Raw genomic sequence first — 26,662 nt, 5'->3', positions numbered from 1 at the left:
GTCTGTAAGAAACTTGTTTTAAATGTAAAGACATAGATTAAAGGTTAAGGGATGTAGAAAGATATACCATGCTAATATTAACCAAAAGAAAGCAGGACTAGATAGATTAATTTCAGGTAGGACACCAAGGAAAGTTATTAGGGATAAAAGGAGTCAATACTTCAAGGCAATGTAATTTCTTTCTTTCTTTCTTTTTTTTTTTTTTGAGACAGTCTTGCAATATAGTTTAGGCTGGTCTTGACCTCACTATGTAGCCCCAGCTGGCCTTGAATTCACTGCAGTTTTTCTGCCTCTGCCTCCTGAGCATTGGGATTGTAGGCAAGCACCACCATGCAGGCCTTGGACTACATAATAATTCCTAATTTGTATGTACCTAAAAAACAGAGCTTCAAAACACATAACGACAAAACTGATAAAAACCCCAGGATTGGATAAATCTACTAAGCAGAGACTTTAACACATTCATGCTGGCTTAAACTACTGGTGATATACATGACTGTCCCATCAGGCAGCTTGAACCACTGGTAGTACAAATTAATCTAATCACTTTTATTGGCCATCTCATTAATAAAATTAATTAAAATTTATATAATTTTAAAATTCTATAAATGGATTGGATCTAGTTAGTTGCTTGACTTTGAATAATTACTGCCCAAATATAAATATTATTCATATGATTAAAATTATAATATCAACAAATTTATTCCATTACATTAAAAAAACTTATATTTGTGAATAGTTTATCAATTAATTCTCTAAATTTTAACATGGAAATCTTACAAGTAGCCCACTGCTGGTCTATGTACATTTACATTGCTATACCACAAATTAGCTATATTCCAAATTTTTATACTATTTTAATGTTTTTCCTAAAGAACTAATATGAGGACATCTGGTCTGCTACATCAATGACTTTCTTGGCATTAGTGTAACCAAAGACCCCTGAAAACTGGTACAAGCTGCCCTCTGGGAAGTCATGCATTTACTATCAGTGGTTCAAGCCAATGGGAATGACTGAATTCAAATCAGAGCCTCCTAGCCAAGAGGCATACGAATTACAGCTTGGTTGTAAATGTGTTAGCATCCTCCTATCAAAAATGGGCAGACACAAGAGTCAGAAAAATCATTGTGGGCTCAACAACATCATAAATCAATTGGACATAATGAATATCTACATATTATTTCACATAACAATAGCAAATTACATCTTTTTTCTCATGCTCACATGGAACATTCACCAAAACAGATGTTTTGTACGAGTAAACACACATTACCAGATGTAAAAGAATACAAATTATTCAACATCTGCTCTCAGACAACTGAATTATATTAGAAATTAATGACAGAAATGTCATTAAATGCAGCAAATATTCATCTGCTCCAAATATTCTGTAGATCAACTATTCATCCTTCTAAAATCATCCTTCAAATTAACATGAGTCAATTAAGAAATATTTAAAAAGCAGAAAAGTTTTGATCTACATAAAATGAAAGCATCATCAAAATTTGTCAAATGTAGTAGAGGCAGTCTTTTTTAAAATTTTATTTTATTTTTCAGTAATAGGGATACTGAACACAAGACTTTCAAACTGAACTACATCCCTAGTCCTTATTTTACTTATTTTAACTTTCAAAATCAGCACTAAACTGCTAAATTGCCTGGGCTGGACTTGAACTTTCAATTCTCCTGCTTCAGCTTCCCAGAGTGCTGGTATTACAGGTGTGTGCCACCATGCTCAGCCATGAAAGGAAATTTAAAGCTGGGCATGGTGGCACATACAATAATTCCAGCTATTCAAGAGGCTGAGGTGGGAGGTTAATATGGGTAACTTAGACCATTTCTCACAAACAAAAAATAAAAAGGGCTGGGGATACAGCCTAGTGGTAGAGGGTCCAGGGTTTGATCCCCAGTCATTGAATGCATAAATTAGAACAGAAGATCTAGAATCAATATTCTAAGCATTTACCTTAAGAAACTAGAAATAGACAATTTAAATTCTATTTAGGTAGAATTTAGTAGAAATCAATATAATTTCTATAGTAGAAATCAATAAAATTGAAGATAGGAACCAAGTGAGAAAATCAATAAACCCAAAGTTGGCCTGGAGAGGGCCAGCAGTCCCAGTGATAAACAATGGACCAGTAATCATCACTACAGGAGAAACTCATGTTTATTGCAAGCTGTAAACCCAATGTAAGGGTTTAGCCTGAAAAGGGCTTCTCTTGGAAGGAAGGATAACTGTAGAGAAGCAATTCACTGCACTGTCTGCCATATCTCAGAGTGCAGCAAAACCAACAAAGAAATCAGAGTTAAACTACACAATAGACAAATGGACTTAACAGACATCTATAGAATATTCCATCCAACAACTACAGAAAACACAGTCTTTTTTTGGTGAGGGGTGGGTACTCGAGATCGAACTCAGAACCTTGTGCTTGCGAGGAAGGCATGGTGCCACTGAGCTAAATCCCCAGCCCTTACATAATACATGTTCTTTTTAAGCTAAAAAAATGATGATAATGTTAACACAGATGAAGTACTAAGCATACATTAACTAAAAGAGTTACATTCAAGAGAGCGAGGCAGGCTCAAATGGCTAAATGATGCTCACAATCAAAAGTATAAACCCTCAAGGTGGGAAGATTTAGTCCTAAACTCTTAACTGCCGGGATTCTGCACACAGAGATCATCAACTCAGAGAAGAGCAGCCAATATTAAGTACTGCCTAGTATTCACCAGAGTTGAGAAACAACTATGTACAAAGTCTAGACGAGATAAATTTCTTTCTGTATGAGGAAAAGGCCAGGGGAGACATGTGTTAAGTTTTATAAACTTCCAGAACAGGGGGAGCTATTTACCTAATCTAGAAACCAGTCAAAGTTTGGGAGAAAAGTACCTAACCACGATGAAGCCTTTGTTTTGAAGATCAGATATGTTTCCAAGACCTTAGAAACCCTGTGCTCATGCTGATGTTGACAACAGTATTCACGGGTTACCAAAGCCAGGCACAAGCTCTGGACAGCTTCCTATGATTCCAATTCTTCTCCATTTCCATTAACTCTACGTTCAGAACTGCTATAAACAGTGTAGCAGTGAACAGTGCAGAGATATAGCAGTGCCTTAGGCAAAGCTGGGTTTGGATCCCATAGAACACAAGAACACACGTTTACACCCAAAGACATAGGCACTTCAATAGTTCTGTCCCTTCCTTGAAAGCAGTGTGTGCCTGAGTCAATAGAAATTCCATAATTTTATTTATTTGTTTAGGTACTGGGGATCGAACCTGGGACCTTGTGCTTGCAAGACAGGCAGTGACACCACTGAGCTAAATCCCTGGCACAGAAATTCCTTAACTTTCACATATTCCTCAATCAGATGTATGTGAAAATTGGTCCTTATGCTAGAAGCCCATATTCTAGATGGAGTAGAAACCGAATGCATGAGGTCATGTGCTTCAGTTGCAATATGTGAAATCAATGTCATTATGAAACAAATAATTCTTATATTTATTTCCTCCCAGTTTAACAGGGGAAAAGTTAACCAGAGTGCCACGAGACAAAAAATGCCATGAACCCTGACTCTTGGGCACAGTGGGACAAAACATTACTGGACCCTTGTCACATAGCTCAAGATGCCTGGAACACAACACAGTAGAACATACTAGAACAGAGATTATAGAGGTTACACATCCGGGGCAAAGGTATGAACAAGACAAGGAGGAAAGCTGAGAGGACAAGAGAAGAAACAACTGAGTCAAAAGCAAACTAAAAACATTTTGCTGCAGAAAGCAAGCAAGCCCAGAACTCTGCAAGCTTCAGTTAGCCAAGTGATGTAACAACATAATTTATTGAATCTGCACAAAGTCATAATTAGGAAAGAAGTGAGGTGTCTATAGACACTCTTTCATTCCATCTGAACTTGCAAGCACTCACCTGTGTGGCCATGGAGTGGGGAGTGTGGCCGTGGTAGTGTAGGTGATGTGCTAGAGGTTACAATCAAACTCTTGCGGTTACTTGTCCGACAACTGCAATTAAAACAAAAATGTCAGTTATCAAAGGGCCACACCACGGACCTTAAGACCTTAAGGAACTCCAAAGGAACAAAAGAGTGACACCATTACACAGGCTAAACAGTTTACTGCTTTAAACTGAACTGGATTAGCAATTGCTGTTTGCAAAAATTAGATTCCACAATTTAGTATGTTCTACCTTGGAATATTTTTTCTTGCTCCCTTGACTTCTGTCTTACATCATCACTGTGCTTTTCCAGCATTTAGGTTTGCTTCCTTAAACAAACACAAGAAATTCTCTAAGTGCCTCAACCATGTTTTTGACTTTTTAAATTTCACTATGTTACCCAAGCTGACCTTGAACTTGTGGTTCTTCTGCCTCAGCATCCTGAGTAGCTGGAATTACAGGTGTGCACCAACCAGTTCATCACTGCATCCAGGTAACAGCTATATACTAAATGATATCTAATGAAGAATGTCCAGCCCAAATTTTATTTATAAACACAAGTCAAATATTTTCTTGGCTAGGGGTGAAGCTTAGTGGTATAATACTTACTTATCATGCTATGTTCAAGCCCTAAATTTGATCCCCAGCATCTTAAACCCCAAAACCTTTCAACTCTGCCAGGTCTTTGCTCAAGTACAATGTCAGGGAATTTACATCCTACTTACAATTATACCCTGCCAAACTCTATGCCTTCTCCCAATATATATATTTTTTCCTTTTTCTTTTGGTACCAGGGATCGAACTTGGGATCTTGCACTTGCGAAGCAGAGGGCAGAACCACTGAGCTAATCCAGCAACTCCTAATATATTTTTGTCAGTGTACTTATCATCAGCTGATACATTATATATTTTGTATATTCACTTTGTTGGCTCTGTTCTTATTAGAATCTAAGCTCTATGAGGACAGGGGCTTTCAACTAATTTGATTACTGCTGCATTCCTCAATGTCTAGAACTCTGCCTGGCATATAGTAGGCTCCAAATAAATATTTCTTAAATGAATGAATGGATGAGTATGATTTATTACAAGGATTAAAATAAAGAATATGCCCACCATATGTAAGGTATTACATATCAAACTATTATATCTGAATTCATTGTATATAAAAGTGAAAAACTATTGAAACTTTAGGTTCAGATAACTGATTTTAACTTCATTTGCCATGATTTTTGTTTAAAACTTAAAACAATATCCAAAACACTAAATATATTTCCAGGCCACATGTCTTTTTAGGAAGGTACATGTAATCTCACTTGGCAAACTTGTAACAGCTGTAACAGGGGTAGGAGGGGAAGGTCAGACACTCAGATATCATGACTCAGCTGAGATCTAAAACAAGGAATTGGCTCTGACCATTTCCTCAGGATCTTAACTTTACTGGTTGCTCATGTCTATACACACTTGCTGCTCCCATAAAAAACACAGAAGGCCATTTAGTTTGATGAAAGGAAAAAAAGGCTTTATTCCAAGATGGCTCCGAGAAGATGGAGAAAATTTATATGGCCTCAAATCACCATCTGACTGTGTTCAAGTGTTCAAGGGCCTTTTATAGAAAGGAACACAGGAGAGAGGGAATGAGACAAAGGTAACTAACTATATGGGTTTCATGCTCTCCTCCTGGAAGCTCTTCTCTACTCTTTTCCTTCCCTGTAGGAACTGAGCTCCTGACCTCATGGACATATTCTGTCCATGTATCTGAGCTAAAAAGAGGAGTGGATGGTGGTTTGTGTCTTTGCCATGTCACAACTGTTTCAAACCTAACTTTCTGTCTCTGTCTGTCTGTCTCTCTCTGAGTAACCTCTCCTCTCTAGCTCTTTTTTCTTTTCAAGGCAGGGTCTTGCTTATGTGGTCCAGGCTGGCCTCAAACTCCCAACGATTCTCTTGCTGCAGCCTCCCAAGAAGTGGGATAACAGGAATGTGTCCATCATGCTGTCTTAGTTACTTTTCTCTTGTTGCTGAGAAAAAATACCTGACACCCAAAGTTAGAGGGGAAAAGGTTTATTTGCTTTATAGTTTGTAGCATTTTCAGTCTATAATTGGCTGGCTCCATGGCAGGGTGTAGAGGGGCAACAGTTCATGGCAGCAGAAGCAGCAAAAGCAACAAGATACCTTAACAGTGTCTGTTTCTTTTATCTTATTCAGACTACCAGGATTAGGGTGATGTCAAATCAATCAGTCACGTGTAGTAATTTAGTAATCGCATACCTAGCATCACAGACTCTAGATTCACCCACCTCTGATTGCATGAGGTTTTGGGGTGACATCTAAACCCAAACTATAAGACATGCCCAGCTGATCTCAAATTCTAAAATGAACTGCAGGCATTCAACTTGCTGGCCAGCAAGAACCAGACCTGAGATCATGATCATGTTTGACCAAGACTGCTTGACTATGCATGCTTCTTGTTCCCAACACCTACTTTTGTTTCTTCCTTATATAATCCCAAGACTACTGCTAGTACAGTAGACCCTTGACTTAGAAACTTAATTTGTTCATGAGAGCTGGTTATAGCTCTTGTTGGTTATAACTCTTGTTTGTCACTGAAGGCTCAGGCTCCACTACACAGCCTTCAAAGTCTCTCTCCTGTATACAAGCAGATCTCAGTGTCCTTGGAGAGTCACTGGCCTAGGGTTTCTCAACTCCACACAGCAAAGGATTTTGTAATGTTCCTTCCAGAACTCTTTAAGGATTAAATGTGTATCTGAGGCCATCTGGAAGCACAAGTGGCCAACATTTGGGTCGTAAGTCAAGACTTTGTAAGTTAAAACTAAAATTCCAGTCATAATCCAAGCTGTTCATGTCAGGCCAATCATTACTCGAGGGGCCATTGTGCCTAAGAAAGACAGACTTTCAGTCACTAGCCTGCTGTTTTCCTCCCTGGTATGGCCATGCTGAGAATAAATTCCTTTCCTGAATCACCACCTCTTGTCTCCTGTTTGGTCATTTGGGGCGAGTTGCTGAGCCTGGTCCATTGAGACCCCCGCCCCAGTCAGGCCTCTCATTTAGGGTTCTGGTAACACTATGTCCATATTTGGAAAGTAGTTGGTCCCAGTATTGTAGATAGGTAAGTTAATTAAAAATCTTGTAGGTTGGACCAGGGATTGAGCTCAGCGGTTCTGCTGTTTGCCTTGCAAGCACAAGGACCTGAGTTCAATCCCTGGTACCAAAAAAAAGAAATCTTGTAGGTAGCTACACAGGGCCAGCACACAAGGAGACAACGTGGAGGAAAACCAAGACACATTCACTGAAAGCCAGCACTGTAAAAGAGAAACTATCACACCCCATACCATCAATAGTAGTGATTGATATTCTAAGTAGGTATCAATTATCACATGGGTGGGGGACCAAGAACTTCCAAGAAAGATCCCTGATCTACCCCTTACCACCGAAAATACTTGCTCATTCCTTGTACACGCTTGCTATGTGACTTGTTTCCCCAAAGGATCCCCTTCTAATCAATATTACCTAAACAACTACACTTGACATAATCTTACTGGTTGTTCATAGTTTTGTCCACTTGTGATTTTTCATTGGATTAATATTACCTAAGCAACTATACTTGTAATCTTACTAGTTGACTAGTTTTGTCCCACCTTGAACCTGCCTCACCTTGAGACTGTCCCATAAAACATCTTTGAGAAAATGGGTAAGCGGGCAACCCACTTTCCCACCCCTGCTCTGTCTCTCTTAGACAGAAGCTATCTTTCAATAAATTCTTCCTATTCTTAACCTCTGTTGTTCCCAGAATTCATTCTTCAATTTTAGAGAACACGAACTCACGTTTTGGATATCTAGCAGGTTTGTGAGTTACATCTATTGCCTCTATATCACCAGTTTTCAGAAACAACTAACAGGCACTTAGAAAATGTGATTCCTGCAAGAGCATCCATAATTTTACTTAAGAAGATTGCTTTCCCATTTGAATCGGGCCAGGGATTTAGCTCAGTGGTTCCGCCACCTGCCTTGAAAGCTCAAGGTCCCGAGTTCGATCCTTGGTACCAAAGAAACAACAACAATAAAAAACACAGTTTGAATTAACTTAGGGTAAGGTAAGGATGCCCTAGGTGCAAATTCCTCTGGCCACTAAATTTCCCAATCCCAGAGGTCTATCTACACCTAGGAACTTGCCCACCTGGTGATGTGGAGACCAAACTGACTCCATTTTGAAAAAGTTACTCCATTTTGTGGTCAGGCGACCTCCCAGTTACTGGAAAAGTCTCAGAGTGCCCTTTTGACCCAGTCTCGGAAAAATCCCCAACAGTTGACAGTTCTTGTAAACTATAACCAGGTGTCCTTCTCTGTTAATCTTGCAGGAACTTGTGGTTGGGACAGGGAGGGACATCTGGCCCTGGCCAATAGAACAGAAACACATCTGCCTTTGCCCAATGTTAACCAATCAGGCACTGACCCGTCTAGAAAGCCCCTAGTTCCGCTTCCTTTGCTGATAAAAAGCCTGTCTGAAACCGGGTACAGGGCTCTCGGTACGAAACCGCTACGTCGGTGAAGTCAGGGAGTCCAGGCTCAAGCTTGCAATAAACTCCTCATGTGATTGCATCGGACTCAACTCCTTGGTGGTCTTTGGGGATATTGCGATCTGGGCACAACATGACTGGCCACTTCTTTTTACATTTTAGAATGAGGAAAAAAAAATTCTGTTTCTTTAAGTGTAAATACAATAAAGAAGAACCTGGAGCTGTCTAAGGTTAAGCACTTCCATATGTTAATTCAAAGTAAGAATCAAGATGTCCCTGTTAAAACTGAGAGGGCGGCATAGAGGAAAGACATGCTTTCTTGCCAATAAAGGGAGATAATATCTATTATTGATCCATTATTTACCTCTTGCCTAGATTACTTAACTTTCTAACTAGTCTCTCTGGTTTATCTTTGTCCATAGCCTCAGTCCATTCAAAAGACATCACAGTGATCCTTTTAAGCATAATCTATACGAATTTATACCCTCTGCTCAAAACTTTCCAAAGCCTAACTCTATTGTAAAAAGCTAAGTTAGTTGGACATATTACAGGTAGTTAGGCAGGGCAAGGGGTTTTGAGGGAGTCAATACTGAAGACAATTGAGGCCCATTTACTGAAGGCCAAGATTCAAAAAAGAGAAACTACTATACTCACGTGCTTCTTGGTGATTATTCTTTTCTTGGGTGGGTACCAGGGATTGAACTTAGTACCTTGCACTGGCGAGGCAGGTGGTGGTACCACTGAGCTAAATCCCTGGCCCTGCAGTGATTGATATTCTAAATAGGCACCAATCACCTTGGGTGGGGGCCAAGACCTCTCTAGCCCATTCCTTCTGAGAAATCCCAGTTGGTTCATGTATGCCTGCTATGTGACTTGCTTCCCCATTTAATCAGTATTACATAAGTGACTATATATACTTGTTATAATCTTATGTGTTGATCATGGTTTTTTATTCTACTTCATGATTTTTCATTGGATCAATTTACCTAAGTGACTATACTTATAACTTTATTAGTTGACTATAGTTTTGTCCTACTTTGTATCTGTCTCACCTTGTGGCTTTGCTCAATAAAACACCTCTGAGAAGTGGGGTGGGCAGGCAACCCACTTTCCAGTCCCCACTTCTCTCTCAGACAGAAGCTATCTTTCTCTCAATAAATGAATTCAAATGAATTCTTCCTACTCTTAACCTCTGTTGTTCCCAGTATTTATTCTTTAATTTTAAAGAACACAAACAGCATGTCCAGACATCTAACAGGTTGGGAGTTTTAATAGTTCCCTTATAATATTTATATTATTTAGAAGTCCCATATCATATGCCCTAAATCATTTGGAGGTCTTTACTGAGATACTAGATGGAGGTAAGAGTTTATTTTTGTTTTTGTTTTTCATAAATTCTGGCTTTTGTTTCATAGATTCTGGACTTTGGCTCATTTAGGTATTGCCTTAAATTCTGCTTTTTATATCTTGAAATTATGTATGCCTTGAATTTTTCCTCTATGTATTGTCTTTTGTTAAAATTACATCTTATTCCTATTTTGTATAAGTTGCATTTGGACCTAGTTGCTGAAGTTGCTAAATCTGCTAGCATTCTTTGTTTTGTTAGACAACAGCACTACGGAAAAAATAGTGTTACAGCACCACCTAGCAGACTTTAGTGGTAACCACAAATAACTTTTAAAATGCTATAAAATGGGTCTTTCTATGAAATCTGGTTTATATTTATGAAATATACACACCTATGAATAAATCACAAGACCCCATCCACCCATTAAAAGATGATAGGTCAGTGGCTGTTCTTTTTTTTTTTTTTTTTTTGTGGTACTGGGGATCGAACTCGGGTCCTTGCGCTTGTGAGGCAGGTGGCATCACCACTGAGCTAAATTCCCGGGTCAGTTGGTGGCTGTTCTTAAAACTGGGGGACAGGTTTCACTGAGATGTTCTGGTTCAATCCTTCTCTATCCTCTAGGGAAAATGTTGGGCTTGTTCAGCCTCAGTTTCCTTTGTGTTCTGATATTCCGATGGTAAAGAGCCAATCTTAGCTCTTGAGATTCCTATTGTTTCCTTTCCAAGCTGAGACTGATGATTCAGGAGCAAGTTGTCTTCAGTATCTCACTGTGAGCATGAGAAGAAAAGATCTCCTTTCTTGGTCTCATTCCTCATCTTTCCCTGCCACTTCACACTTTCCTTGTAGAGGCATGTAAAATTAGAAAAAGGTAGGATCTCTAAAACTGCCCCAACCTTTTCCAAATAAGGACCTACCTTTGAGCCTATAGAAATGGATGTTTTGTTAATACCAAAGATAGGGAAGTCATTTATTTATTTATTTGGTACTGGGGATCAAACTCGGGACCTTGAGCTTGTAAGGCAGGCGGGCAGCAACACTTAGCTAAATCCCAGGCAGGGAAGTCATTTTAGACGAGGAGCTCATTTAGTTTAAGGGAGAACCCCAACTCTCCCACCTCTAGTCCTTCCCATAAGGAAATGCAAACCTGCCAAAGGATTTAAACATCACTTCTGGCTGTAGCCAAATATCCACCTCCACTATGACCTCCCCTTATGACCCCATGTCTATATAAAACCTTAACGAGCCAGCCCCTGCCCCACTATTCTCGCCATTGTCTGAGACAGCCTGGAACCCCGTCCTCTACACCCCATTCCACTAATAACAGCCTAGTTTCAGGTGGCTGACTACTATTATCAGAGATACGCTAACTGAGGCTCTTTTTTTTAAAAAAAAATGTGTATATATCTAAGTATGGTCCAAGGGTCACAGGCAAAATAAGAAAAACTGTTATAGGAAGATATTTACAGCAGGAGACATTAGGGGAGATTACAACCCGGATGGGTCTTCTTCCCCACTGTTTAGAAAACATAGTTAGATCCAACCAATTCCACCTAGTCTCTTTCTATACCCAGACCTGGCTTAGGCACTCACCCTAGAAATAGTTAAAATTACCTTTTTTTGGGTACTGGGGATCAAACTCAGGATCTTGCACTTTCAAGGCAGGCGGTAGAACCACTGAGCCAAATCCCAGCTCCCAAAATTACCTTTTAACAGTCTTCCCCTCTACAGGGAACAATTACAGGTGGCTATCAAAACAACAATGAAAAGCCTAGATATTCCAATTAGATAAACTGGCAGCCTAGAGCCCATCTTAAAAATTATCTTTGCTTTCACAGGTATAAAAGATTTTTATTCCTTCTGATCCTTATTACAAGAGAACTCTGTTAATTGACCTACAAAAGTTTTAACTAGTCTTATTTATAATTTCAAGCTTAAAAACTGTAAAAGAGTTATTATAATTTTACTTGGCTGACTACATCCAAGTGCACTCTGGTTTTATAAACAAGTTGTCGTATGTGTATTTGTCTGTCCAATCCATCTTATATCTGTTTTGTCTGAGCTCAACAATTTTTTTCTTTTGGCCTTTTTAGATTTTCTCTCTCCCTTTTTTTTTTTTTTTTTTTTTTTTTTTTTTTTGTACCAGGGATTGAACTTGGGACCTTAGGCTTGCAAGGCAGGCAGTCACACCACTGGGCTAAATCCGCAGCCCTGCCTTTTTAGATTTTTAAAATATTTGCCTGTAACTTAAGTTGGCTTTTACATAAATATCATTAGTTAAAGATAGGCTTCCATCCAGGTTGCCAACTGATCAAAATGATGTCAAGACTGGTTTTACAAATGCAGTACATGTTGTTGTCTCTATATAATAACTCAGGAATATTTTACTGGTCAAAAATAATGTGTTAATTGTTATAATCTGGTTCTCATAGGTCATCTAAAAATGTTAATTAGGGCTGCAGATTTAGCTCAGTGGTTCCGCCACCTGCCTCGCAAGCACAAGGGACCCAAGTTCAATCCCAGTACCAAAAATAAATAAACAAAATAAAAATGTATTCATTAAATGGGAACTGTTAGGCTTAGAGAAACAGCTAGACAAGACTCCCCTTGGTAAATAAAGGAGTACCTGCCTAAAATATTTTGTTCCAGCCTTTGTTCACAAAGGAGACCCAAATAATTTCCACAGCCTTAACATTCATCCCAATAAACATTATGGTGATATGTTTACACTGGTCATCAACAAAAGGTTAAGTTATCTGTAAATAAAACAATAAGGTTTTATTAAAAGGTGCTCTCAGTACAAAACTAAATTAAGGAACAAAGATTTTCATATAGCTGCAATATTTCATTACTAATTTTGTAGTGTACTGTGTTTATGCCTTCTGGGGATACTAGTCTCCTAAGATATTTTTTTATAGTAATAACCATTTTTGATTCAGGTATCTGCCTTTCTCTTGCACTCCAGATACTTGTAGATAAGTGGTACATGTCAAGACTGTATGAGATTTCCAGTCAAGTAAAATTTTAATATGATGTATATGTCACATGTGTTACTACAGTTAGCAGTGCTCAGGCACCAAAAATGTCACACACTAAAAATTAGAGGCTAGGGGCCAGGGATTTAGCTCAGTGGTACCATGCCTGCCTTGCAAAAACAAGGTCCTGAATTTGATCCCTGGCGCGCGCGCACACACACACACACACACACACACACACACACACAAAGAGGCTAAACATTATAAACTTCTAAGGTACATATATATGCCAGTACATTCCCCTTAGATGGCATCTTATTTAAAAATAATTTAGGTGAGCAGGGCATGGTTGCACACACCTGTAATCCCAGCACTCAGGAGGCTGAGGCAGGAGATTGCTGTGAGTTCGAGACCAGCTTGGGCTACACAGTGAGTTCCAGGTCAGTCTCAACTACATAGTGAGACCCTATCTCAAAAAAACAAAATAAATAAATAAATAAATAAAAATAATTTAGGTGAGAATTTTCTGTGTCATTTAATATCTTGTGATCAGATAGATGTTTGACTAAAAGACTATTCGATCCTAAGCTGTATATTTAATTGTGTTACAAAGACATGTCACCATGATTGTCATGCTAAAATATTATCTGTGGCTCTTAATGTCAAGTTTTCTCTATAAAACTGTATGTTAGATTTCCCTTACCTCAAGATGTCTGCTCCATAAAACTTCCCATAATGCTCTGCACCTTAAGATGGCTGCCACATGGAATAGCAGTGTCCACTTTAAATAAGGCTTCTCCTACTAAGGGACAGCCTTCTTTTTCCTATCATGCCTCTTTTCCTGCCAAAAGAGTAACCTGATAAGTGCTACCTCTGAGTAGCCAGTGATGTCACAAGCCCCTCCTAGTGATGTCACAAGCTCCTCCAATCCCTTAATGTTACCTCACTCAACTCCACCCCAGCTCAGGTTAACCCCAACCTATACTCCTATAAAAGAAGCTCCCTGGTCCTCCATGCTGCTTTTGTTTGTTAGGAGACAGCCCAGCAGATCCTCCCCATAATAAAGGCTTGTTGTAGTCCTGGTTTGGTCCTGGTTTTTTGGTTCTCTTACCTAACACTATGTAACTGTTGTGTGTTAACATTTCACAGGGATTCAACTACTAGAACAACCATGATTGATAAAAAAATAATCCTCCAACTATACTTTATACTTCTTTTTCTTTCTTTTTTTTGGAACTGGGGATCAAACTTGGGACCTTGTGCTTGCGAGGCAGGTGGCAGAACCACTGAGCTAAATAAATCCCCAGCTATATTTTTATTTCAAAGAGCTTGATAACCAGGTAAAACTATAATAGTTAAGTTCACTCCTTCCACTACAATGCTGGTGCTACTGATCTTATATTCTGGGTGTTCAACAACTAAAGTTGGGAGGCCAGAATTAAAAAAGGTAACTGGGCTAAAAAGATGGCCAATATTTTGACCTCACTTTCCAAAGTCAACAATGACCCAGGACATAAGGGAACTTTTTCTACAGGATCCTACAACTTTGGTAAGTCAGCCAACCTCCCAAACAGGGAGATTACTAGACCTCAGAAGTCAAGAATCAACAAATGTGCAGTCTGCCAAAGGAGGATCACCACGAGAGAAAAGTATCCCATGCTTTCCCCAAAAGCAACATGGTCAAGCAAGGCCATAACCCATCCTGACCACTGACACTAACAGAAGAACTGAGAGGCTCTATACATGGTAATGTATAGTAATGTAAAGTAATGCCTGGAAAAACTTAACTGACCTTAAAACGAAGCAAGAAGTTAATTTTAATTACTACAGGTCTCACTTTAACTTAGTCTTAAACACCCAACAAAAAAGTATAAGCAAAAGATATATTAAAACAATGCCATAGTAATAAAGCTATATATAAAAAGGGGCTCTAATTGCTGACCCCTTCTAGCTACACTGATAGCTGACCACTGTTATAGGTCATTGGGAAAAGCTACAATAAAATCTGTAAGAGCTCAACTATAGTTTTTAAATTTCTTAGCTAAAATTGCCCTTCTAAACTACCAAACTATCTTCTTACAACTAAAACTAGAGAGACTTATGACAAAATATCAGACTTACAACTTCCATCAGTAGTAGAGGGGTCTAAGTTGAGCCAGCAGATTACAATTGCTATTTCAAGTCTCTTAAGAACAGTTTCTAAATGTAGGTCTTTCCCCAACCTTCTTTTCCATTTTAGTGCTCATGCTTTGATTATACATGCTCTGATTTTTTTCATGCTGTAATTTCTTTCTTTCTTTTTTTTTTTTTTTTGTTCCAGGGATTGAACTCATGTCTTCATGCTTGCAAGGCAGGCCCCCCTTGTGCTTTAATTTCTTTTAAATTGTGTTTATTCTTGCCTAGAGGCTGCCAAACTCTTCCAGGTGATCATACAGCTAGAATCAAGGACAAATGTGCTAGACTCCTTTTAACGAGATCCACCAGATCAATATTAAAAAAAGTTCATAACTGCTCAACTACAATGTGATTTCTATCTGAGGCCCATTAGAATAGTTCTCTAGAGAGGGTCCCTAACAATGATCTCTGTTACATTGACTCCTCTCAGCTCAAAATAGATAAAAAGTACACGATTTTCTCCGTAACCACAGTTAGAGAGAATACTGTAGACAGCTAAGTTCATTGGATATATTACAGGCAGTTAGACAGGGCTAGGCCCTCAAGGGAGTCAATATGGGCAATTGAGCCAAAAACTTTCTAGCCCATTTCTTCCAGAAAATCCTTGTTTGTCTATGTACCGCTGTGTGACTTGCTGCCTCATTTGATCTCCATTTAAGCAATATTACCTAAATGACTGTATTAGTTGACTATAGTTTTGTCCCAACTTGTACCTGCTTCACCTTGTGGCTTTACTCAATAAAACCCCTCTGAGAAGTGGGGTAGGTGAGCAACCCACTTTCCAGTATCCCCCCTCTCTCAGACAGAAGCTATCTTTCTCTCAATAAATAATTCTTCCTGCTCTTAACCTCCATTGTTCCCAATTATTCATTCTTCAATTTTAAAGAACACAAACTCAGCATGTCCAGACATCTAACAGGTTGGGAGTTATAATAGTTCCCTTACATTATTTAGATTATTTAGAGGTACTAACATTATATGCCCTATATCAATTCCACATAGCTGTATATGGCTACCAGACCCACTATTTTAATCATTTCCTTTGCCTGAAAAGACAGGACTACTGTCTTGTTTCCTTTCCCTCAACTCTACAAAGGCAAAAATCCCTTCCTCTTTCATGATTCTACTCAAAAGTCACCTTCTCAAATTCCTTATACAGTATAATACTACAACCTGCTCTCTCAATTCCCTTTACCTTTTATACTGAGGCAGAGGAAATTAGCCAACTCCCTAAGTGGGTGTGATCTGTCAGTCAAGGAGATCCAGGACTAGAATACAATTCTATCCAGGCATAGAATACAATTCCCAAACCTTGCCCCAGGAACCAATCAGAAAGTGCTATGTTCAATTCTTCCAGTAGAAAATCAAGCACGTTTTTGATAAGATGGTCTGGATCTGACATCAGCCTGAAGAACAAGGGATATAAACGACCTCTGCCTTTAAGCTCCTGACTAGTATGAATTCTTTTACTGGCCTGCTCTCTCTCTACAGTGCAAACTTATCCTACCTTTAATTGGCCTGCTCTCACTCTGCAAAGCCTACTTCTTTTCCTATCTTTAGGAAATGTAAAACCTTGCTACCATTTTCCTGTGTCTTGCTCAATTCTTTGTTCAGGACACCTGGGACCTATAAAGAGTCTGGAGAAACCCAGAACCTGGTAACAATAACCACTGTCTTGGGACTCCTGCCAAGCAGAAGGAGAAGCTTGCTCTTAGAATCAAAACTGTGCCTTTATAGTTAATTTTTCTTTTTTCTCTGGTTGCCTATACATTCATTTTATTTTTTAAACAAATGAATCAGGGTTATGGGCCAACAGTCAAGACCACACATATAGTAAAAACCAGGGCCCCCTAATTTCAGTTTAGTGAAGCAGTATAGTTAAATTTTTGCAGGGGAGATTTTTTTTAAGAGCCTTATTTTAAATCTAGTGAAGACTAAGAAACTTTGTTTTATTTTTATATGCCAATGGTTGTCTTGGTCCATTACTGTGCTGAAGGTAAATTTTTTGAGAGTCTTAACTATGTGTAGGGGTCTCAATCTAATTGTTTGCCTCATCCTCCTCAGGATTATCAAAACTGACACAACTCCTTATTGATCCTCTTTTTATTTTTTTAATTAATTTATTATTTGTTGTTGTTTTGTTTTTTGAGACAGGGTCTCACTATGTAGTTGAGGCTGACCTGGAACTCACTATGTAGCCCAAGCTGGTCTTGAACTCACAGCGATCCTCCTGCCTCAGCCTCCCAAGTGCTGGGATTACAGGCGTGCACCATCACACTCAGCAATGACAATCTTTTTAGAAGCTCCAACACTGGTACCCGCTGTTGAGGTGTTTTTACTTTGTTTTAGATCCCTTGAGATTTTCCACATGTTCTACTAAATCTAGCTATTCCTTTTAAATAATAATGATACTAGCTAATAATTATTAAGTGTTAATTTGGCACTGTTTAAAGTAATAAATGTAGTATCATACAACCTATGAAGTAGTAATTAGTATCTCCCTTTATTTGGACAAGGAAACTGAAGCAGAGAAAGGCTATTTGGCTTTTCCTAAATTACAATGACATTTTTTTGGGGGAAAACTAATGTATTCTTTCTTCCCTAGCACTGGCTAGCCTTCCTGCCTTCTTCTATTTTATTTTTTTAATGAAAAAAAAAAAAAAAAACTAGGGGGGATGCTGGAGGTCTAGTGCCCTAAGACTTTCTTCATGTAGAATTACACCTTAAAAATGACTTACAAGCAAGTATCTGTTGGGGTCTCCTTCTAGAGGAGGAGGCTTGGGGAGACAACTGCAGATACAATGAATGACCAAAAGCTGATGGCTAATGGTCTTGCCTGCTTTGTGCTGAGTTTGCAGCAGCCTGCATCACGGCTGCAGCGGCCTCCTGTGCCTTACGGTTCACAGTGGGCATTGGGGGCCCCATTCCTGGCCCACTCTGCTGAGACATGCCAGGAGAACTGGGGGGTCACGCTGCTCATGTTTCCAGGAAATGCTCTGCTCTGCATCCCAGCTGATGGCATTCGTCCCAGGGGCATAGCACCACATGTCTGGCTTGGCCCTTGTCCATGCATCTGGTTGTTGCCATTCATACCCATCCCAGGAGCTGGGCCGCTGTAGCTTGCACTGGGCAGGCAAGGCCATTAGCCATCAGCTTTTGGTCATTCATTGTGTCAATGGTTGTCTCCCTGAGGCCCCCTCCTCTAGAAGGAGACCCCAACAAGTATCCATAAAAACAAGGGCATTTCAAAAAGTCTGACTAACTTCAGGGGTGAGAAAAGGATTGGGCATAAGATAGAAATAACTGTCTCCACCCAGGGAGAGGGGGAGCTGCAGCAGAAATTTGTATGGGTGGGTGGGGGGGGTGTCAGTGTATTTTATTGACTCAGTATAATGAAAATGAAAATAAGGTATGGGAGTTAAATTACAAACAAACTGAACTTCATGACTTTGTCAGATTATAAAACATACCTACTCACAAATATACTATACATACATACAAAATGAGACAAAAATAATATTAATAATACCTACAGTGGAGCAGAAATTTGACACAGCCACAAATACTGGAAGCAGTTCTCAACAAATAGTATGCTCTCGCCAAATTCTTCAGTTATGACCAACTTGACTACTATCACCACACCAACAAAAAAGCAAGAAAAGAGACACAGCAGAGAGAGAGCTAGTTCAGTTTGGGCAAAAAATAGAGACATAGATTACCTTTATACTGGCCAATCCTAAATCTTTTCAGTATACTGAAGTAGAAAAGACCACCAACAATGCAAAGGAGGCATGATTCATTCCCCAGCAGGTAATAGTAGCCAAACCTAAAATTGTCTGCTACATAATATTGCAGTAGTAACAACTTGCAATGGAAAGAAATGGATGTCTAAGATACCATCATGGATTTAAGAAACCCAGACAACTTAGAATGAATCAATAGTTTTAGCTGAAGGCATTTGAAAAACAGCTAATTCTCTGACTCCTTTGTGACTAAAAGCAGTGAATACATTTCTCTTGTATGAGGTAAATATAAATTTCTATTTGTAAATGTATCTCATGTATCAGGTAGACTCTTAATGACTAGAATCAACTCTTAAAACTGGAGACAGCATTGCCTTGAATCTGTATAGCATATCTTAACAACTCTTAAAACCAAATACTTCCTGGTTACTTTACACAATTTATTATTCTTAGTGTAAGACTTCTTATCCTTTTTTGTCAGTTACTCTTCCACAGTTTACCACCTTTTGTTAAAAGGTGGTTGTCGGGCGTGGTGGTGCACGCCTGTAATCCCAGCACTCGGGAGGCTGAGTCAGGAGGATTGCTGCAAGTTCGAGACCAGCCTGGGCTATATAGTGAGTTCCAAGTCAGTCTCAACTACATAGTGAGACCCTGTCTCAAATACGCCCCCGCCAAAAAAGGTGGTACCTCAAATCCTAACTCCTTTGAGTTACTCATCACTGATTTTTTCATGTTTATGTATACTGGAAGTATTAATAAACTATTTTTTCTTCTATTACTCTCTAGTTAATTTAATTCACAGACCCTAGTCAACACACTTGAGAGGATGGAGAATGTTTTTTTCCCCTTTCCTACACTTCTACTGTAAAATTTCTTATGCATGAAAAAAACTAAAAAAATATGTTTTTTCAAGAAACAAGTGATTTTTGACTTACAAAGTTGTGCTGAAAAGAGAAAAGGAAGAAACGTTGCTTAAATTATTTAGTGTAGCTCTGATTCAAAGCCAGACAATAACAGCCCAAGAATAGTACAAGTCCATATCCTTTATAAACATATTTTAAAAAGAGATATAGGGTCTTGCGCTACGTTGTCTTGGCTGGCCCAACACTGCTACATTTTCTATCAATCATCCTTCCTCAGCCTCCTAAAAAGTTGGGATTACAGGTGTCTAGCACCACACCTGGCTTTTAAGATACATATTTTAATTAAATAAAATATTAGCTAGTTTAATTTAAAAAGCAAATAAACAGGGCCAGGGATTTAGCTCAGTGGTTCCACCACCTGCCTCACAAGCGCAAGGTCCAGAGTTTGATCTCTGGCACCAAAAAATAAATAAATAAACAAACAAATAAACAGAGAGAGAGAGAGAGAGAGAGAGAAGGAAAAAAAGAAATAAAAATCAAATAAAACCAAAAAGCACTATTATGACCAACTTAAATTGTGATTCTTAGAGCAAGCATGTTCTGGAAACCTGGGGGAGTCCCTGAGACCCTTTCAGAAAAACTGTGGAATCAAAATTATTTTCATAGGAAATCCTGAGATACCCTTTTCATTAGAATGACATTTGCACTGATGTTATAAAATAGTGGGTAAAACTTATGGCACCTTAGTCCAGACAGAACTGTTCTAGTAGACATACTGTACTTTTCAGCACTACTCATTCACAGTTTAAAATAAAAAACCAGATTCACTTACGAATGTACTTGATGTCATTTTAATTAGTAATCTGATAACTTTATGAAATCTCAACTCTTACAACTCTGCATGACAAAGAAGTGCATAAAGCACTTCAACAGAATTATTGACGTATGGTGATTATCTTGTTTCTTTGTTTATTTGAGACAGGATCTTGCTGTGTAGTTCAGGCTGGCCTGGAACTCACTATGTAGCCCAGTCTGGGCCCAAATTTGTGGCAATCCTCCTGCCAGTGTTACAGGCATGCTGGGATTACAGGCATGCATCACCATGCCTGGGGTCATGATTGTCTTGAGACAATATGTGTGTATCTTAATTACAGTGGACCCTCAAGTTACAACCAGGCTGACATATGAATGACTTGGGTTGTGACCAGAATTTTAGGCTTAATTTATAAACAAAATCTTGAGTTACAATCCAAATGCCAGCCATCTGTGGTTCCAGATGGTCTCAAACACAGATTTAAGGGGTCAGGGATTTAGCTCAAAAGTGCTGCCACCTGCCTTATAAATTGGAAGGTCCCAAGTTCAATCCCCAGTACCAAAACAAACAAACAAACAAACCAAAACACTTATCAGACACAGATTTAACCCTTAAAGAGCTCTGGAAGGAACATTACAATGGCCTTTCTTCTGTGGAGTTAAATGAGAAACCCTGGACCAACAACTCTCTAAGGACACTGAGATCTGCCTGAAAGAAAATGTGGCCTAAAATTTTACAAAAGAGAGACTCTGAAGGAAATAGACCAACTTGAGTTACAATCAACCCTCAAGTACGAACTTGGAATGAGTTCATAAGTCAAGGGTTCACTGTACTTTTCTCACTGCTGAGACAAAATACCCAACAGCCTAAGTTAAAGGGAGAAAGGTTTATTTAAGCTCACAGTTTGCAGAGGTTTCAGTCCACAGTTAGCTGGCTCCAAGATAGGATGGCATGGCAGAGAGGCATGGCAGAGAGGCATTGCAAAGTACAAACAGTTTATGGCAGAGAGAAGATAGCAAAGCAAACTAGCAGTAGTAGTAAGTCTCTTTCTGTCCCTTATATTTTATCCACCCAAGTGGGGCACCCTTGATCCTATTCAGAACTATGTCAAATCTATCAGTGAACTGATTTAGTAATCAAACACCCTTAATCCCAGCATCACACACTCTAGATCCAGTCACCTCTGAAAAGCCTCATCTAGGACTGCATGATACTTTGTGGGGGCATCTAGATACAAGCCATAACAGTGTGACAGTTGTGAGCTGAACTAGCTACTTTTTTCGTGAATACCACATTATATATTTCAGACTTAAATTTGTGTAAACATTTACTTTAAGTAAATGAAACATTACTTCAAAGGAACAATGGATAGCACTCATTGCCAATGATAAAATTCTACCTCTTAAACTGGGGATTTAGCTTTGGTGGTTGCGCCGCCAACTGCCTGGCAAATGCAAGCTCTTGAGTTCAATCCCTACTTTAAAAAAACAATTCTACCTGTTAAGCAAAAAAACAAACAAACAAACAAACAAACAAACAAAAAAAACAACTTCTATCCATCATCATGAGTTTGAAATCTTCCTAATATTTAGAGTTCCCTTATAACAGTCATGATGATACTAATAAGTGTGGTGTTTTTTCATAATGAAATGTATCACTGGAAAAGAAAAAATTGAGAACAAGTAATTAATAAAGTTTAACTAGACACAGAGAACAAGAAAAACCCTCAAAAAATATAAAATATAGAAGAAATTTTCTTAAGTTTTTCTTGGGTGGGGGATAACAGGGATCAAACTTGGGCCCTTGCACTTGCAGGCAGGTGGCAGAACCACTGAGCTAAATCCCTGGCCCAAGAAGAAATTTTCTTTATTTTTTAAAAAAGGCAGTTTGCTCAAAATTTAAAGGAAAAACAACCCAAAAGAAACCATTAGATACATTCCCTTGAAGACAGAAGTTTTAAAAAAATGTGCTCACTGATACCAAAAAATACTACCAGAAGCTCTGGTCAATGAAATAAAAAACAACTAACAAACAAAAAAATGAAAGTAGGATAGAAACATATAAATCCGTCAATACTTTTATATGCTAATCATAAGCACATAGAAAACACATTACTGTTCAAAACAGTACTGAAACACTTCAAGAAATCTAATGCTAAGAAAGTAAGGTAATAAAGTCAATAGTGGTAAGGTGAATTTCCTTTAAATGAAATTCAAATCACAGAAACCTGAAAAAGATGGTCCTCATATCTATAAGTGGTACATTTGAATTCAACCAACTGCAGGTTGAAAATATCCAGGAAAATATGTATCCCTAAACAAGCATTTATATAACATTTACATTGTATTAGATATTACAACTAATCTGGAGTTGATTTAAAAGTATACATGGAAGTTTGTATAGCTTATATGCAAATATTACGTCATTTTAAATAAGGAACATCAGCATGTGTGAATTTTAGTATCTATGAGAAGTCCTGGAACCGATTCTCCATGAATATCAAGAGACAACTGTACAAACCAAAAAATAAAACTGGCAGTAGTGAAACAATACACACACATACATACATACATATGCACACACACATATATACCCACACATATATTGGGAGGTGGGCATTGCTGGAGACTGAACCCAGGGCTTTCTACATGCTAAGTAAGCCCTCTACCACTGAGTTATACCCTCAAGCCTAGATATTTTGTAAACAAGAATTATAGATAATGAAACTGTAAGATAAGATAAACTCTAGTCAAAAGGAGAATTAATGAAAGAAAATATTTAGGAACAGACCCAAAGATAAGGAAACCAGTACATCATGAATAGCTTTACAGTGAAGCAAATATTCCCTAAAAGTCTGATCCATTAACGTGGTCTTTGTTCGACATGTGCTTCCTGCATTTGGACAAGGAAAAATATACCTCTTTAAAAAGGAATTAGTAATCCTAAGGGAATCAGCCAACAATCTATATATATGTTATTATAATTAACATAAAAAAGAGCATCCAAGTAAATAAATAACTCCTATAACTAATTCCAAGACACAGACACACACACACACACACACACACACACACACACACACTCGAGAACCAAATTAAAAACTGGCTGAAGGACCTGGATATTTCTCCAAAGATATACACCCTGCCAAAATGTACATGAAAAGATTCTCAATATCACTAATTACTAGGAAAATAAAAATCAAGACATAAAGGAAGATTATATTACACCTAGTAGAATGACTACTGTCAAAAAAACAACAAAACACAGAAAATGGCAAGTGCTGACTAGCGGGTACAGAAATTAATTCTTGTGTATTGTTGGTGGGAATGTCATAGGGTACAGATCCAATGGTACAGAGTATATCAGTTCCTCAATAAACTGCCATATAATTCAACAATTCTAGATATATATGCAAAACTTAATGCAGGAACTCTTTCTTGCTTCCAAAACAGATACTGGTACAACCCTGATTATAGCAACATTATTCATGCTGGTCAAGAGATGGAAAAAATACAAATGTTTACCTACAGAAGGATAGATAAAGAAAATGTGGCATATACATGCTGTGATTTAGATCTAGAATGCCATTCCGTTCATATGCATCTAGAGGTAAGGCTTTTGGCAGATAGTTGGATCATGAGGGCAGCTGTACCATGGGTAGATTCATCCACTAGTGAGTTCAGTGAGTAAATGTGCTGTTGGGAAGTGGGTCCTGATCAGAAGAAGCTGGTCACTCTGTGTGTGAGTTGCAAGGGTATATCTCCCTCTCTTCTTCCTGGCTGTCATGATGTGAACACTTTACCCAAGCCTTTAAAATTTTTAAAATTTTATTATTATTTATTTGTTTGTTTGTTTATTTATTTGATACCGGGGATTGAACTCAGGTCCTTGTGCTTGCGAGGCAGTCGCCAGAACCACTGGCTAAATCCCCAGCCCTACCCAAGCCTTTCTGCCAAGCCATTTTTGCCTTTGAGCCAGTTGACCACAGACTGTAATCGTGAATCAAAATAAACTTCCTTAAATTGTAGGTTTTGGGTACTGTGTCTCTGTAATGAGAAAAGTAGCTAATATAATGAAATATTACTCAGCCTTAAAAGAAATTAGGGTATATGCTACAATAACTATACAAGTAAATATTTAGCTTTAGAAAGGCAACTCAGACACATGAACTCTGAATACCTAACAGTAAAATAAGTCAGTCATAAAAGGAAATTTTTGTATGATTCAACTTATGTAAAGAACTAGATTAGTCAAATTCATAGAAAGTAGAATGTTATCACAGTAGAAAGTTATCAAAATAGAAAGTTATTACAGGCTTAGATAATGGAAGTACAGAGACACAAAACTCAGTCTTAAGATTATAAATAATTTCTAAATGGACAAAATATGTGAATAGACAGTCTACAAAAAAGATATAGCAATGGTTAACAGTAATGTGATAGGAGCTCATTTCAAAAACAAGAAAAAGAAAAAAAAAGAAGGCTGGGTGTGGTGGTGCACACCTGTAATCCCAGCACTCAGGAGGCTGAGGCAGGAGTATCTCTGTGAGTTCCAGTCCGGCCTGAGCTACAAAGTGAGTTCAAGGCCAGCCTGAACTGCACAGTGAAACCCTGTCGCAAAAAGACCAAATAAATAAATAAATAAATAAATAAATAAATAAATAAATATGTCCAAGTCACTAATCATTAGGGGATATAAATGAAAACCATAACAACTGCCATTATACTGTATACGCATTAGAAAAGCTATTATCAAGAAGATATAATACCTAGAATCAGTGAGAATGTAGAAAAATGAACCTTCCTCTATTGGGAGTGTAACAACAATGTAATCACACAGTTGACAGTTTAAGGCTGTTTATACATAAGGCTTAAATAAACAAATGCATAAATAAATCAGGCTGGTATGCAGCTCAGTGGTACAGCACTAACATGTGTAAGGCCTTGGATTTTATCCTTAGTACCTAGGTCTCTACTCCAGAGAAATGAAATATATATGTCCAAACAAAGATACGTATGCAAACATTGACAGAAAGATCATAATAGTCTGAAACTGCAAACAATTCAAATGCTAATCAACTGGTAAGTGGACTAACTATGTTGTATCCAAGGATGGGATACTATTCAACAATAGAAAGTAATGAACTATTAATACATGCCACAACATGTATATACCACAAAACATTATGCTAAGTGAAAGAAGTCAGAAACAAACAAATACCCTATAAACTGCATGATTCCATTCATATGAGATGTTCAAACAACAAATTTTTAGAGCCAAAAAAGCAGATCAATGGCTGCCTACAGTTGGGAATAGGAGGAGTGAAATTAACTTCAAATGGAAACAAAGGTTTTTAGGTGATGAAAATATTCTAAATTTAATTACAGTAATACTTACATAATTCTATTAATTTAGAAAACAACAGCATCACAATTGCTGAATTTTATAGCATGCAAATTATCTTGTAAAGCTTTTTAAAAATTAATGCACAGGTTACATCTGATATACACAGTAGATTCTTCTCCCTTTCCTTCCCAAATAACTCAGTCTAGAAGCCACTAGATGGTGATGGTGGTCACAGGATGTGTTGGGGGAAAGAGGTCAGGTTCTTGGCATGTAATGTCAGAGACTGACCCAGAGTGATAAGGTTGTCTGCACTGGGTGTGTGGCATATGTCTGTAATTCCAGCACTCTAGGAGGCTACTGTGGCTTGTGTCTAGGTGTCCTTCTAAAGCCTCATGAAGTCTTTTTCCTAGTAGCTAAATCTGGAATGTGATGTTAGGATTAAGGGTATGTGGTTATTAAACCATTTTACATAAGTGATTGGTTTGGCATCTCCCTAATCTGGGTAGTCTGAGTAAGATAAAAGGAACAAAAAGATACTTTTAAAGTCTCTTGGCCAGACGTGGTGGTGCACACCTGTAATCCCAGCACTCAGGAGGCTGAGGCAGGAGGATCGCTGTGAGTTGAAGACCAGCCTGGGCTACATAGTGAGCTCCAGGTCAGTCTCAACTACACAGTGAGACCCTGTCTCAAAAAACAAAAACACAAAAACAACAACAAAAAGTCTCTTGCTGCTTTGGTTGCTTTTATCACCACGAATTGTTGTCCCTCTGCCACCTGCCTTGGAGCCAGCTGATTATGGACTGAAACTTCTACAAACTGACCTAAATATATCCTTTTCCCTCTAACTTTGGTGCTGGGTATTTTGTTTCAGCAATGAGAGAAAAGTAACAAAGAAAGTTGGTGCTGGGAATG

The 26,662-nt window shown here is 38.3% G+C and overlaps 1 protein-coding gene across 8 annotated transcripts in view; it reads right to left on the bottom strand.

Moving 5' to 3' along the window:
- Mast2 (microtubule associated serine/threonine kinase 2) overlaps nt 1-26,662 on the bottom strand; it is a 170,178-nt gene that overhangs the window by 51,224 nt on the left and 92,292 nt on the right. For all 8 annotated transcript variants that reach the window (XM_019205429.2, XM_033767288.1, XM_033767287.1 and 5 more), the window contains one exon: nt 3,934-4,025. In XM_019205429.2, coding sequence (XP_019060974.1) covers nt 3,934-4,025 — 92 coding nt within the window. The remainder of the gene's footprint in view (nt 1-3,933; nt 4,026-26,662) is intronic.

This window comes from Fukomys damarensis, unplaced genomic scaffold (genome assembly GCF_012274545.1).
Source record: "Fukomys damarensis isolate Sample0158 unplaced genomic scaffold, DMR_v1.0_HiC HiC_scaffold_23, whole genome shotgun sequence".
In the NCBI taxonomy this organism is placed as follows: domain Eukaryota; kingdom Metazoa; phylum Chordata; class Mammalia; order Rodentia; family Bathyergidae; genus Fukomys; species Fukomys damarensis.
This window is presented reverse-complemented; position numbering and strand designations above follow the sequence as displayed.